At 36.4% G+C, this 14,093-nt stretch overlaps 1 protein-coding gene across 1 annotated transcript in view; it reads right to left on the bottom strand.

Annotated features, from left to right (window-relative positions):
• Positions 1-7,331: 7,331 nt before the first annotated feature.
• Sdhaf3 (succinate dehydrogenase complex assembly factor 3) overlaps positions 7,332-14,093 on the bottom strand; it is a 60,057-nt gene continuing 53,295 nt past the window's right edge. The window contains exon 2 of the mRNA XM_026391529.2: positions 7,332-11,889. Coding sequence (XP_026247314.1) covers positions 11,686-11,889 — 204 coding nt within the window. The 3' untranslated portion in view covers positions 7,332-11,685. The remainder of the gene's footprint in view (positions 11,890-14,093) is intronic.

Below are 14,093 nucleotides of genomic sequence, written 5' to 3'. Positions count from 1 at the left end.
CGATAGTAACTGATTTTCTAAAGTAAAAGAACTTTGGATTCCTGGCATAAATATGACCAGATCACAATGAATCATCATTTGCTGGATTTGCCTTACTAATATTAAGTTTAGGATTATATATCTATGTTCCTAAGTAAAATTGGTCAGTAATTTTCCTTTTCCACTTCATTTCATAGGTATTTGTTGGTCTCATAAAAATGGATTAGGGAGTATCCCTCTTTTTCTATCTAGAAAGGCTTAAGTTTGGGACTATATATTTCATACTATTTGGCAGTACTCATCAAAGGTGTTATTTAGGCTTGAAATTTTCTTTCTGGGAATTATTTTAAACCATTGATTCAATAATTTCATGGCTCCTGAAACATTCTTTTGATTATTTTTGTCAGCTTCCTATTCCAAAAAATTTGTCCATTTTGCCAGGCTCAGTAGTACACACCTGTAATCCCAGTGGTTTAGGAGGCTGAGGCAGGAGAACCGAGGAAATAGAAGGATGAGAGTTCACATCCAGCCTCAGCAATGTCGAGGAGCTAAGCAACTCAGTGAGACCCTGTCTCTAAATATACAAAATAGGGTGGGGGATGTGGCTCAGTGGTCGAGTGTCGCCAAGTTCAATCCCTGGTACCAAAAAAAAAATGAAAATTAAAAAAAAAAAGTTGTCCATTTCTTCCACAGGTTATATATACATTTATTGCCTTTAAGTTGTTTATATATCTATTTAATGATACAACAGAAAGTTTTGTCCTATTTTGTTCTTTATTGAGGTTATGTGTGCCTGGTTTTTCTTGATTAACTTTGCTGGGAGGTCTCTGAATCTTTTTCAAATAATAAATTTTGATTTTTAAAATTTTTCTGTTCTAATTTTTATTTCCTTCTATTTTCTTTGAACATATTGTGTTATTCTTTTATTAAGATAGCTCTTCTCAGTAATATTCAGCCTTTCTTTGCTTCTGCTAGACTCACTAAAGTCTATCAACTTCATTCAAGGGCTCTTTTTGATGCAACCCATAATTTCATTATGCATTTTCATCACTGTCTAGTTGTACTTCTATCCCAGAGTCCACTAGGGTTTCTTCTTTCACTCATGGGTTATTTAGAATCATGTTAATTTCTCCAAATATGAGGCTGCTTAACCATTTACTTACAGGTAAATGCCAATTTAGCATAAATTGAACCTTTCATTATATGAACCGATTCATTTTATCCCTAGCAATAAATGTTTCTGCTTTAACAATTTTTCAGATGCTAATATTATCTATATTGACTTTCTTTTGGTTTGTATAACTTTAATCATCATTTTACTTTAAAACTTTCTATGTCAAGCCCAGCAACCAGGCAAGTGACAGAGCAGCTACATGCGCCTGCGGGGGAACGCAAACCGGACCCACTAGGACAGTTCCGGCGGCCGGCTGAGGGCCAGGCCCGTCCCCTCCCCCAGTGTCTGCAAGGTAGGCGGGACTGTGAACACCGGCAGATCGGGCCCAGCGGCCTGCTGAGGAACGGAACCGGCCCCTCCCCCAGTGCCTGCAAGCCAGGCGAACCTGCAACCCACGGGCGGGCGGGTAAGGCCCAGCAACCAGCCAAGTGACAGAGCAGCTACACGTGCCTGCGGGGAACGCGGACTGGACCCACTAGGACAGGTCCAGCGGCCTGCTGAGGAACAGAACCGGCCCCTCACTCAGTGCCTGCAAGCTAGGGGAACCTGCGACCCATCGGGAGGTTAGGCCCAGCAACCTATGGAGTGACACAGGTGCCCCTGGCGCCTGCTGGGTAGGCGGACCTTTGACCGACCAGCAGAGCAGACCTAGGGCCTGCCAGCACGGTAGATGGATCACACTAATTGGAGGAGGATCACAGCCACTACCTGCCCTGCAAGGGTGATTTTTCAACTATACAAGAGCAATATAAATAAATAGAGGGAAAATATCAAAGACACAACAATTTCACCAAGCAGAAAGAAAGGCCAGCAGTATGAAACGACAAGGAAAGAAAGGACCACAGGCAATGCAGGTCAACTCAACTTTAGAAGAGGTAATAGCTGCAACAGATGGAATGTCAGATAGAGAGCTCAGGACATACATGCTTCAGATGATCTGGAGTCTCAAGGAAGACATGAGACAGCAAAATCAGACAATGAAAGACCACATTGACAAACAAATCCAGGAAGTAAAAGATCAATTTCACAGGGAGATAGAGATAATAAAAAACAAACAAATAGAAATCCTAGAAATGCAGGAAAGAATAAACCAACTTAAAAACTCAATTGAGAATACTACCAGCAGAGTAGATCACTTAGAAGAGAGAACATCAGACAATGAAGACAAAGTATTTCAACTTGAAAAGAACATAGATAGCTCAGCAAGTCTACTAAGAAACCATGAGCAGAACATTCAAGAACTATGGGATAATATCAAAAGACCAAACTTAAGAGTCATTGGGATACAGGAAGGCACAGAGCTCCAAACCAAAGGATTAAGCAATCTATTCAGTGAAATAATACAAGAAAACTTCCCAGACTTGAAGAATGAGACAGAATCCCAAATCCTAGAAGCCTACAGGACGCCGAATGTGCAAAATCATAAGAGATCCACACCTAGACACATTATAATGAAGATGTCCAACATACAGAATAAGGAGAGAATTTTAAAAGCTATAAGAGAAAGAAAGCAGATTACATTTAGGGGTAAACCAATCAGGATAACAGCTGATCTCTCAACACAGACTCTAAAAGCTAGAAGATCCTGGAATAACATATTTCAAACGCTAAAAGAAAATGGGTTCCAACCAAGAATCGGGTATCCCGCGAAATTAAGCTTCAGGATGGAAGATGAAATTAAAACATTCCACGACAAACAAAAGTTAAAAGAATTTGCAGCTAGAAAACCATCTCTTCAAAAAATCCTTGGCAAAACACTACAGGAAGAGGAAATGGAAAACAACAATGAAAACCAACAGTGGGAGGTAGGACAGTAAAGGGGGGAAAATAATCAAAGAGGAAAACAAATCAGGTTTAATAGCATTAATAAACAAACTATGGCTGGAAGAACAAACCATATCTCAATAATAACCCTAAATGTTAATGGCTTAAACTCACCAATTAAGAGACACAGGCTAGTTGAATGGATCACAAAACAAGACCCAACAATATGCTGCCTGCAGGAGACGCATTTGATAGGAAAAGATATACATAGACTGAAGGTGAAAGGTTGGGAAAAATCATATCACTCATATGGACTGTGGAAACAAGCAGGAGTGTCCATACTCATATCAAACAAAATAGATTTCAAGCCAAAGTTAATCAAAAGGGATAAAGAGGGACACTACATACTGCTCAAGGGAACCATACACCAACAAGACATAACAATCATAAATATATATGCCCCAAACAACGGTGCTGCTATGTTCATCAAGCAAACTCTTCTCAAGTTCAAGAGTCTAATAGACCACCATACAATAATCATGGGAGACTTTAACACACCTCTCTCACCACTGGACAGATCTTCCAAACAAAAGCTGAATAAGGAAACTATAGAACTCAATAATACAATTAACAACCTAGACTTAATTGACAAATATAGAATATACCACCCAACATCAAGCAGCTACACTTTTTTCTCAGCACATGGATCCTTCTCAAAAATAGATCATATATTATGTCACAGGGAAATTCTTAGACAATATAAAGGAGTAGAGATAATACCATGCATCTTATCTGATCACAACGGAATGAAACTGAAAATCAACGATAAAAGAAGGAAAGAAAAATCACTTGGAGAATGAACAATAGGTTACTGAATGATCAATGGGTTTTAGAAGACATCAAGGAGGAAATTAAAAAATTCTTAGAGTTAAATGAAAACACAGACACAACATATCGGAATCTATGGGACACATTGAAAGCAGTTCTAAGAGGAAAATTCATTGCTTGGAGTGCATTCCATAAAAAAAGAAAAAACCAACAAATAAATGATCTCATACTTCATCTCAAAATCCTAGAAAAAGAAGAGCAAAACAACAGCAAAAGAAGTAGAAGGCAAGAAATAATTAAAATCAGAGCTGAAATTAATGAAATCGAAACAAAAGAAACAATTGAAAAAATTGACAAAACTAAAAGTTGGTTCTTTGAAAAAATAAATAAAATTGACAGACCCTTAGCCATGCTAACGAAGAGAAGAAGAGAGAGAACTCAAATTACCAGCATACGGGATGAAAGAGGCAAGATCACAACAGACACTTCAGAAATACAGAAGATAATCAGAAATTATTTTGAATCCTTATACTCCAATAAAATAGAAGATAGTGAAGGCATCGATAAATTTCTTAAGTCATATAATCTGCCCAGATTGAGTCAGGAGGATATAGACAACCTAAACAGACCAATATCAATTGAGGAAATAGAAGAAACCATCAAAAGATTACCATCTAAGAAAAGCCCAGGACCGGATGGGTATACAGCAGAGTTTTACAAAACCTTTAAAGAGGAACTAATACCAATACTTTTCAAGCTATTTCAGGAAATAGAAAAAGAGGGAGAACTTCCAAATTCATTCTACGAGGCCAACATCACCCTGATTCCGAAACCAGACAAAGACACTTCAAAGAAAGAAAACTACAGACCAATATCTCTAATGAACCTAGATGCAAAAATCCTCAATAAAATTCTGGCGAATTGGATACAAAAACATATCAAAAAAATTGTGCACCATGATCAAGTAGGATTCATCCCTGGTATGCAAGGTTGGTTCAATATACGGAAATCAATAAATGTTATTCACCACATCAATAGACTTAAAAATAAGAACCATATGATCATCTTGATAGATGCGGAAAAAGCATTCGGCAAAGTACAGCATCCCTTTATGTTCAAAACTCTCGAAAAACTAGGGATAACAGGAACATACCTCAACATTGTAAAAGCAATTTATGCTAAGCCTCAGGCTAGCATCATTCTGAATGGGAGAAAAATTGAAGGCATTCCCTCTAAGATCTGGAACAAGACAGGGATGCCCTCTTTCACTACTTCTGTTCAACATAGTTCTCGAAACACTGGCCAGAGCAATTAGACAGACGAAAGAAATTAAAGGCATAAAAATAGGAAAAGAAGAACTTAAATTATCACTATTTGCAGATGACATGATTCTATACCTAGCAGACCCAAAAGGGTCTACAAAGAAACTATTAGAGATAATAAATGAATTCAGCAAAGTGGCAGGTTATAAAATCAACACGCATAAATCAAAGGCATTCCTGTATATCAGCGACAAATCCTCTGAAATGGAAACGAGGACAACCACGCCGTTCACAATATCCTCAAAAAGAATAAAATACTTGGGAATCAACCTAACAAAAGAGGTGAAAGACTTATACAATGAAAACTACAGAACCCTAAAAAGAGAAATTGAAGAAGACCTTAGAAGATGGAAAAACATACCCTGTTCATGGATAGGCAGAACTAACATCATCAAAATGGCGATATTACCAAAAGTTCTCTATAGGTTTAATGCAATGCCAATCAAAATCTCAACGGCATTTCTTGTAGAAATGGAGAAAGCAATCATGAAATTCATATGGAAGAATAAAAGACCCAGAATAGCAAAAACAATACTAAGCAGGAAGTGTGAATCAGGTGGTATAGCGATTCCAGATCTCAAACTATACTACAGAGCAATAGTAACAAAAACAGCATGGTACTGGTACCAAAACAGGCGGGTGGACCAATGGTACAGAATAGAGGACACAAAAACCAACCAACAAAACTACAACTTTCTTATATTTGATAAAGGGGCTAAAAGCATGCAATGGAGGAAGGATAGCATCTTCAACAAATGGTGCTGGGAAAACTGGAAATCCATATGCAACAAAATGAATCTGAATCCCTTTCTCTCACCAAGCACAAAAGTTAACTCAAAATGGATCAAGGAGCTTGATATCAAATCAGAGACACGGCATCTGATAGAAGAAAAAGTTGGCTACGACCTACATGCTGTGGGGTCGGGCTCCAAATTCCTCAATAGGACACCCATAGCACAAGAGTTAACATCTAGAATCAACAAATGGGACTTACTTAAACTAAAAAGTTTTTTCTCAGCAAAAGAAACAATAAGAGAGGTAAATAGGGAGCCTACATCATGGGAACAAATCTTTACTCCTCACACTTCAGATAGAGCCCTAATATCCAGAATATATAAAGAACTCAGAAAATTAGACAAGAAGATAACAAATAACCCAATCAACAAATGGGCCAAGGACTTGAATAGACACTTCTCAGAGGAGGACATACAATCAATCAATAAGTACATGAAAAAATGCTCACCATCTCTAGCAGTCAGAGAAATGCAAATCAAAACAACCCTAAGATACCATCTCACTCCAGTAAGATTGGCAGCCATTATGAAGTCAAACAACAATAAGTGCTGGCGAGGATGTGGGGAAAAGGGTACACTTGTACATTGTTGGTGGGACTGCAAATTGGTGCAGCCAATTTGGAAAGCGGTATGGAGATTTCTTGGAAAGCTGGGAATGGAACCACATTTGACCCAGCCATTCCCCTTCTCGGTCTATTCCCTAAAGACCTAAAAAGAGCATGCTACAGGGACACTGCTACATCGATGTTCATAGCAGCACAATTCACAATAGCAAGACTGTGGAACCAACCTAGATGCCCTTCAATAGACGAATGGATAAAAAAAAATGTGGCATTTATACACAATGGAGTATTACTCTGCAGTAAAAAAATGACAAAATCATAGAATTTGGTGGGAAATGGATGGCATTAGAGCAGATTATGCTAAGCGAAGCTAGCCAAGCCCTAAAAAACAAATGCCAAATGTCTTCTTTGATATAAGGAGAGTAACTAAGAACAGACTAGGGAAGAAGAGCACGAGAAGAAGACCAACATTAAACAAGGAGGAGAGGTGGGAGGGAAAGGGAGAGAGAAGGGAAATTGCATGGAAATGGAAGGAGACCCTCAGGGTTATACAAAATTACATACAGAGGAAGTGAGGGGAAAGGGAAAAACAGTACAAGGGGGAGGAATGAATTACAGTAGTGGGGGTAGAGAGAGAAGAGGGGAGGGGAGGGGAGGGGAGGGGGATAGTAGAGGATAGGAAAGGCAGCAGAATACAACAGACATCAGTTTATCAATATGTAAAGCAATGAAGTGTAACTGATGTGATTCTGCAAGCTGTATACGGGGTAAAATGGGAGTTCATAACCTGCTTGAATCAAAATGTGAAATATGATATATCAAGAACTATGTAATGTTTTGAACAACCAACATTAAAAAAATAAATAAATAAACTTTCTATGTATTGTTCTTTAGGTGTCATCTTTTGTAATGGCATATAATTGGTTTCATGTTTTAATCAGGTAACAATTTGTCTTTAACAAAATAACTTAGTCCATTTACATTTCATGTAATTACTGGGTTACATCTGTAAGACTATTTAGTACTACTATAATAATATGTCACAGATTGGTTAAGTTATAGAGGTTTACTTTGGCTCAATTCTGGTCAACGGCTGGGGCTGCATACAGTGATGGCCTTGTGAGAACAGTCCCAAGCCAGAAAAGTCCAAGTCACCTCCCAAAGGCCTCTCCTTTAAACACTATAGTCAGATTGTTTCCCACTCTCTCTTAATAACTCAGAGCAGGGATGAAAGTCCAACAGTTTCAGAAGAGGCAAACCACTATCTACCACCTGTTTTTTTCCCCTATTCCTGCCCCTTCTATGCTTCCTTCTTTTTCTATTTTGTGATTATTTTCCTATTTTTATCTTCTATTACCTCAGAAACGATACACTAATTTCTGTGTAACCATTATTTTAAGTGGTTATACTAGAAATCATATTTATACTTCAGGTTAAAGCTAACCAGTACCTTTATTCTCTCAGACCATACAAATTTAGAGGACTTATTCCAGTCACTACCCTATCAACTTATATATTTCAATTGAAAGGTATTTTAAACATAATTTTTGAACTCCATGAAACAGCATTATTATTTCACATAGCAAGTGCTCTTTTAGATTCATCCATTATTCACAACCTTTGGTCTTTTAGTCCATCTTCAATCACCTTCCTACAATATAAAGCATACCTTTTAGAATATAAGAATACTTAGGTGGCAAACTTGCTCATTTTGTTGTCCGAAACTGTCTTTATTCAGCCATCGTTCCTAAAATATATTTTTGAGGTACAGAATTTTAAGTCAGATGTTATTTTTCTCTTAGTCATACAACTGGTTTCTGGTTTCCATTATTGATCTTTAGAAGTCAAAGATCTAACTGTACGGAAGATTCATTGTGTACTGCTTACCACTTCAGCCCTCTGCATCTTGCACTACAATTTCTATTATTTCTTTTTTTTTCAATATTTATTTTTTAGTTGTAGTCGGACACAATACCTTTATTTTATTTATTGTATGTGGTGCTGAGGATCGAACACAGGGCCCTGCATGTGCTAGGCGAGCACTCTACCACTGAGCACAACCCCAGTCCACAATTTCTATTTCTAAAAGTGATGAGACAGAACATTCACACATCACATGATGTCTGTTACAGAGATAGGCAGCAAGGACAACATTAGCCTAGAATTCATGACAAGCCTTTCCTCCAAGGGTCAGGAAAGCTGTCCAGGCCAGGAGTCTCATCTGCACATGCCCCAACTACACTGCAACTGAGGGTCCCTGGAAGGCACTCCACTTGGATTTTACATCCTGGTGGTGACCTCATATGCCCAGTTTTAGTGTTGAACGTCATGCCAGTATAAGAGGGATAGAAACACAAACCACAGTGTTCTAGACATTCCCTCTTTATCTCATGATCTTGCATTACCAGCATATTCTGAGCACTTTTTTTTTCTAAGAACTACCAACAAGAAAGCTGGGAAGAGCTGGGTCACCAAGACTACTAGGGACTTGTCCTGCTCTAGGTGATTTCCTTTGAAGGTTAATTGTGACTTCTGTTTTGGCTACTTAACCAGTTTTTGTCTTTGGCATTCTACCTTTTACTATGATGTGTGTAAGTGAGGACTTCATATCTATTCTGCTGAGGATAAATCTGTGGACTGGTGTTTTTTATTTGAAAGTTTCTCAGCAATTAATTCTTCAAATATTGCTTCTGTCCCCATTAGCTATTTGAGACTATTAGTTATACATTTGATTTTTATTCTTTTTCCTGTATTCTCACATTTTTAAGCTGCTCTTCTACTCAGCATCCTGCACAATTTCTTCTATTACAGTCACTAATTCTCTTTTCAGTTCCATTTAATCTGTTAAACCTGTTCATTGAAATTTATTTTTTTTAGTTATTCTATTTTCCACTTGGAAAAGTTGTTTTTTCTTTTCTCAAATATGATAGTCATCTTTTATAGTAAATGCCCTGTTTCCTGGAGACTTTTTAAACAATCTTTCTTCTTAGCACATATGTAATATTGTTTTAGTCAGCTTTTTTTGCAGCTGTGACCAAAAGATCGGACAAGAACAATTAGAGGAAGAAAGTTTATTTGGGGGCTCAGGGTTTCAGAAGTCCTAGTCCATTAACAGCTGACTCCATTCTTTGGGGTGTAAGGTGAGAAAGAACATCATGAAAGAGGGTATGGTAGAGGAAAGCAGCTGGGAACATCACCAGGAAGCAGACAGAGACTCTCCTCACCACAGACAAAATATATACTCAAAGATACGCCCCCAGGGACTCGCCTCCTTAAGCCACAATGTACCTGCTTACAGTTAGCATCCAGTTAATCCTTATCAGGGGATTAATGCACAGATTAGGTTAAGATTCTCATAACCCGGTCTGGGGATGTGGCTCAAGTGGTAGCGCGCCCGCCTGGCATGTGTGCAGCCTGGGTTCGATCCTCAACACCACATACAAACAAAGATGTTGTGTCCACCGAAAAACTAAAAAATAAATATTAAAATTTCTCTCTCTCTCTTCTCTTTCTTTAAAAAAAAAAACTCATAACCCAATCATTTTACCTTTAAGCTTTTTTGCATCATTTCACATGAGCTTTTGAGGGACACCTAATATTTAAACCGTAACAATTATAAAACATGTTTAGTTCTGAGTTTTCTGGTGGCCTATCTCTATTGCCATAGTTGCTGTGCTAATTTTCCTTGTGGAGTTTATTTAAACTTGAGGAAACTGTGATCCTAGTATCCTCCAAAAATTTGTTTAAATCTTTCAGGTACCTATTCTGGGACCATTTTATATAAATTCATAACTTGTTGTTTGAGTACATAGATGACTTGATTTGGGATGCTCTGAAACTCTGGACAAATACTGTAGCAGGTTTGCTTTTGGCGTTCTCTGATGGTATTCCTTAGGGTCCTGGCTTTGTGGGAAAACTGTACTTTATGAATCTCTATTTCAACTGGGCTCTAAGCTCTGTTTTTTTGCCAGTGTTCCTAAGGACAATCAAAACCAAACCTGGAATTCACCCTCAGGGCAAAAGGGTTGCAGCAGTTTCATTTAGTAATACTGGCCTTGGAATTACTTAATCTTTTAGAACAGTGCCAACTCCCAGATGCATCTAAAAATGCTTTTTCTATTTTACCTAAAAGTTTTTAGTTTTAGCACTGCTCAGATGAACATAGTCTGCCACCTTACTAAAAAAGAAATCTAGCATTTTGTAAAAATTCTACATATTACATATTCTCACTTATCAATATTAGAAAATTTCCAATGTCCTTTAAAATTCCTTATAAACCTAAGTTTATCTGGGTTCACTCAAGTGTCTGCTGTTGGCTGAGAGCCAGCTGATCCAGTATTGCTTTGGGTAGTGTAGTTTACTATGCTTCCCAAAACCTGATCTGATCCTCTGGAGGGTCAGCTCAGGCTTAACATGGCAGTAGGGCAGGTTTCCAATCGTGCCAGTGGAGCTATGCCAGCTCTGAGGCCTAGACACTAAATTTGCATAATATCACCACACCATTCTTTTGAGCAAATCCATGGCATGGGAGTAGACTTTTTGTCTTTGATAACTACTGTATCCCCTGAATATCAAATGATCTTGGCATATGCAAGATTTTAATGTGTCTTTTTTAAAATTTATAAATCAATCTATGAGAAAAATTTGTGTTTTTATACTCCCAAACATTAGGCAATAAATGACTCTCAAAGTAACTATGAATTATTTGAAGGACCATTTGATAAATACTGTAGAAACATTATTATATTTTGTACAATCTACTATGTAAATGATAATATAATACTGAATATTAAAGCTTCTCTTTAACATTTCATTGTGAATAAACAATGAGTCAGAAGGAGACATGCAGAATAATCATATATGCAATTATTAAAGTGAAAATGATACTTTCAGAATGACAATCTAATAAACTTGTTGAAATTCTACATTTGTCATTATGATATACTTAACTGATATAGCAAAAGAAAATCTCTAATGCTTGAACATTAGCATTTAAAAGAAACTTGTATACAAAAAATTCTCAATATTTCATTTTGGAGGCTTCCTTATTTAATGCACAAAATCAAATTCCATTCAGTAAATACTGCTATTCCAACAATGTCCTAAAGTTTTCCAGTTGTCTGCTGGTGATCCTGGTCCACATACTGTATTCATAAAAGCCAAAAATAAAATAATACGTAGGGATGAAATAATAACTTTTAAAAACTAATGGTAGTTAAAAGGTTCTAAATTTTATATTTTGTCAAACATTACTGTATTTACTAAAATTTTGGTTTTGTAGACTCCGTGATACTAAATTGCCTGTTGGGTTTAGTAGTTTCTCGCATCAGTTCCTGTAACTGTCCAATTTGCTCATCACGAAAGTCATTAAGTTTTTCTTCTGGGAGGGAGGTGCCAAAACATGCTCTTTCAGTTGAATTTTGTCTGTATTCATTAGCTTGTTCCCATAACACTGATGCATATACCTAAGAAGAAGAAAAAGAAAAATGATTGATGTTCACTTATTTAATCATGGAGGACTTAATGAATTCTAATTCCAAGTTACCTATTTTTCTCCATCACTAAATTTTCTGCATTTGCCTAAAAAGATATAAACAATATAGTCATAGCTTTATTATTCAGTGATAATTTCAAATATAGCTTATTTTCAGCACAGGCTTTTGCTTTGTAAGGTTTTGAACAACCAATAAAAAAAATTCTTCAATTATAAATTAATGGTGCATGTGTGTTGGATAAGATCCCATGGATGGGCATTAGAAGCATACATGTACCAGCCAAAACCATAAACTGTAGATACACAAGTATGCATATACTTCTGGGACCATAGCTTTCATGAGAATTTCAAAGAGGGTCCATGAATCTTATAGGCTTAAAAGTAGGTCCCAAAATTGTCTATTTACCACCTTCAATTAAAAATTTAAAATGTTAGAGAAAGAAACTTTTTATCCTTTCAGCCTTCAATATTTAACAACCATCTATGTCAGGAAAAGAAATCTGTATTTTTCATGTTGTCATTTTGGTCTTAACATATTCAACCTAATATTCCAACTACCATTGTTTCAGTATCTCGTTTGAAACAGACACTTGCTCAAAATTAACCTTTTAATCGGGCAGGAAGTACCCATGCATTTCATTAGGTTAAAGATTATATGTATATGCTGAGATTATTCTGAATAATGCTACTACCCAGTCTGGTTTAAGACATCTAAATTGTTTACAAACACTAGATTGCTAGTATCATTGAAGCAGTTTTAATTCTAATTCCAAACTTGCTTGTATGGGAAGTCATATTTTCTTCATGCTTTCCAGAAATCCACTTCATAAAATAACAATATTGCATATAAGGTTTACCAATTCCTCTTCCAAGAATATGCTTCAGAGCAGCATGTCTTAATCTTGGCACTACTACCATTTTTGGATAATTTGGATATTCTTTGTTGTGGAGTGGGTAGGAACTTTTTCTTTCATACTGTATTTCACAGGATCTCTGTTCTCTAACAACTAGATGACAGTAGCATCCCTCCCCTTAATCTTTATCATGAGAAAGGCCCCAAACATTGCAATGCTCCTTGGCAGGCAAAATCACCCCTAATTTGAGAACTATACTAAAGCGGTTTTCAAATTTGTGAACAAGTGCCATGCATAAAAATGTTCAATGGAGCATTGTTTATTAAAGCAAAATACTAAAAACAATCTATCCATACTTCAAGAGGACAAAGGACACATACCCTGAAGTTTACTCAAATAATGGACTACCAAGAAATAACAGCAACTGAAATAAGTATCTTCATATCAACATGGATGAATCTTAGAAAAGCAAACTTAAGTTATTCATTTATAGAAATAAGGTCAATTCTCAAATTCACAAATATAAAAGGGGCTAGACAAAACAATCTTTAACAAAAACAAAATTGAAAGAGTCACACTTCGCAATTTCAAAACAGTGTGGAATGGGCATTAGGATAGACATACAACAAACACCAAGGGAACTGAGCCAAGAATCCAGAAATAAACCTATAAAATATATAGCTCCACTGATTTTTAACAAAGGTGTCAAGGCTACTTAATAGGGGGAAATACAGTCTCTTTAACAAGTGGTAACAGAAAAATTGCATTTCCTCATACAAAAGGGTGAATGAAGTTGAATTCTTTCCCTCATATAAAAAAATTAAGTCAAAATAGATCAAAGGCCTAAATATGAGGTAAAATTATAAAACTTCTAGGAAAAATAGTACTGGTAAATATTTGTGATGTTTGATTTAGCAACTGATTCTAACAAATGACAGAAAGTCTGAGCAACATAACAATAAGTAAAGTATTTGTCATCAAAATTAAAAAATTTTGTACAAAGATATCAATGTAAAAAAACAAAGAATGAAAATGTAATTTTCAAATTTTATATTTCTTAAGTTTTATATTCAGAATACATAAACAATTGTAACTCATCAACAAGATAACCCAATTACAAATGGCAAAGAACTACCATAAATATTTTTTCAGATATCCAACATTATTTGTAATCAAGGAAACACAAATCAAAACTACAATGAGATACAACTTTGCATCCACTAGGAGGGCTAGTATAACAATCCAGAAAAAAAGTGTTAGCATGGTGAGAATATGAAATGATATAGCCACTGCAGCAGAGTATGGAGGTTCTCCAAAAGTA

The sequence above is a fragment of the Urocitellus parryii genome, chromosome 3 (assembly GCF_045843805.1).
Source record: "Urocitellus parryii isolate mUroPar1 chromosome 3, mUroPar1.hap1, whole genome shotgun sequence".
Lineage (NCBI taxonomy): Eukaryota > Metazoa > Chordata > Mammalia > Rodentia > Sciuridae > Urocitellus > Urocitellus parryii.
This window is presented reverse-complemented; position numbering and strand designations above follow the sequence as displayed.